At 46.7% G+C, this 2,038-nt stretch overlaps 1 protein-coding gene across 1 annotated transcript; it reads left to right on the forward strand.

Annotated features, from left to right (window-relative positions):
• The first annotated feature begins 426 nt into the window (after window positions 1-426).
• Window positions 427-1,155, forward strand: LOC147976521 (uncharacterized). The gene has a single exon (XM_087519801.1). It carries the CDS (start codon window positions 427-429, stop codon window positions 1,153-1,155), a length of 729 nt encoding a protein of 242 aa, XP_087375927.1.
• The last annotated feature ends 883 nt before the right edge of the window (window positions 1,156-2,038 follow it).

The following is a 2,038-nucleotide window of genomic DNA, read 5'->3' on the forward strand; positions in this document are numbered from 1 at the left end:
CTGACCCGTTCTCGGGCTGCAACGTATTATGTTGCACACTTTTCAGATGAGGATTAAGGTTCGTTAGGTCGTTGCCGTGCAGCTCAGCTATGCCGTTGGAGTTGATGGACTCACTTATCTTCCAAGCCTTCCGCTATTATCGCATTAGATGGCCTTAAGCCATATTATTGTAATAAGTTCTCTTTCGAGATATTCGATGTAATAAGTGTGTGATTGCTACTTTGTTATAAATCCTTCGAGTACTGTGTGTGTCAGCATTACCGATCCAGGGATGAAACTGAAGCACAGAGACTTGACTGCTTGAGGTCAGGTCGCTACAAGATGGTATCAGAGCACACGCTGAGTGTAGGACACGACCACTAAGCTAAACCATAGGTCACACTTCTCTTCTCATTTCTGACTCCTCTCCAATTTCTACTCTTTAGGATGGCGGATGCAAGGAACAAATTTGCACAACCGGATGAAGACACACCTTTTGGACGCCACCTAAAGGAAGTCACTAGGTACTTGAACATTGGAATACCAAGCTTCACCGGGACGTACAACGCCACCTTACCAGAGGAGGAGCGCTGGATGATTCAAGTACAAGTTCCAGGAAGGACCTTCACGCTAGTCACTAAACCCATAGAGTTTTCCTTTGATGCACCAACATGGAGTTTAGGGAAGAGTATGGCGGCTCACATCACCATCGGATGCATTGGAGAAGTCTACAACAGGGAACTCAAGGACACTATCTACCAGATATGTGGGCGCCGAGACGAGCAATGGGAAGTAATCAGCACCAAGAAGGATAGATCCATTGCAGCTTTCATCCAGGAGTTAAACCAGCACATTCGATGTCAGGAGAACCAGATGTGCGCAGACAAGATGGACTTGAAGAAGGCAAAGACTAGGATCATCGAGCTGGAGGAAGAACTCAAGTTTACACGCGATGGATATGAGGAAATCAAGACACTAGTGGAGAAGAATGACGACCTAGTTAAGAAGATCAGAGTATTCATGGGAGGACCAGCACCGGGAGTAGAAGACGACGATTCCACTTGCCCAGACAACTACATCATCATCGACGACACTGATTCCGATCCTAGTGAGGATGACTTTGAAGACGAAGCTGGAGCTGACATCATGGAGTCTTCCACCGATCAAAATTTCTAGATGACCACCATATATTAGTAGTATTCCCCCATGTATTTAGTAGTAGTTGAGCACTTTTGCGATAGTTCTAGACCGCTTGTATGCCCTTGCTTGATTGATTGAGTGAAATGATTGTGTTGTCTCATGTGCATATGGGTAGTGCTTTCTCATTAGACCCCTTTTCTATTCTGATCTCTTCCATGTAAACCCATCAGATGCCTCCGAGACATGACCCCGGTTTTGCTTTCCCACCGGAGCTCACTCAGTTGATCCAGCAGCAGAATACTTTGATGCAATTGCTAGTTCAGAACCAGGGCAACAACAACAACAACAACCTGTCACCAGTGGACAACCTAGCCCGCTTTCTAAGGTTACAACCGCCGGTGTTTTCCAGTAGCACCGAGCCTATAGTTGCAGATGATTGGCTCCGCAGGATTGGAAGGGAGTTAACCATTGCGGGATGCACTGATGCTGAGAAGGTGCGTTTTGCCGCACATCAGTTGGATGGACCAGCAGCATCATGGTGGGAGAATTACACTGTCACCTACCCCATAGCCATGGTGACATGGGACCAATTTCAGCAAGCTTTCTGCATAGCTTATGTCTCAACTGGAGCTATGCAGATGAAGAAGCGGGAGTTCTGCAACTTATGCCAGAGGAACCGTACTGTGGCTCAGTACGTGGATGAGTTTAGCAAGTTATCTCTCTATGCCCCTGATGATGTGGCCACAGATGCCGCAAAGCAAGAGAAGTTTATGGAAGGGCTGAATGATGAGATGAGCATGCAGTTGATGGTTGCAACCTTCAACAACTACCAGGAGTTGGTAGATAAGGCTCTTATGATTGAAGGGAAGTAGCAGCAGATTGAGAGCCGTAAGAGGAAGTACGGACAAGGGAAGTATAA

This window comes from Triticum urartu, chromosome 4A, assembly GCF_056163025.1.
Source record: "Triticum urartu cultivar PI428250 chromosome 4A, HENAU_Tu73, whole genome shotgun sequence".
Taxonomy (NCBI): Eukaryota; Viridiplantae; Streptophyta; class Magnoliopsida; order Poales; family Poaceae; genus Triticum; species Triticum urartu.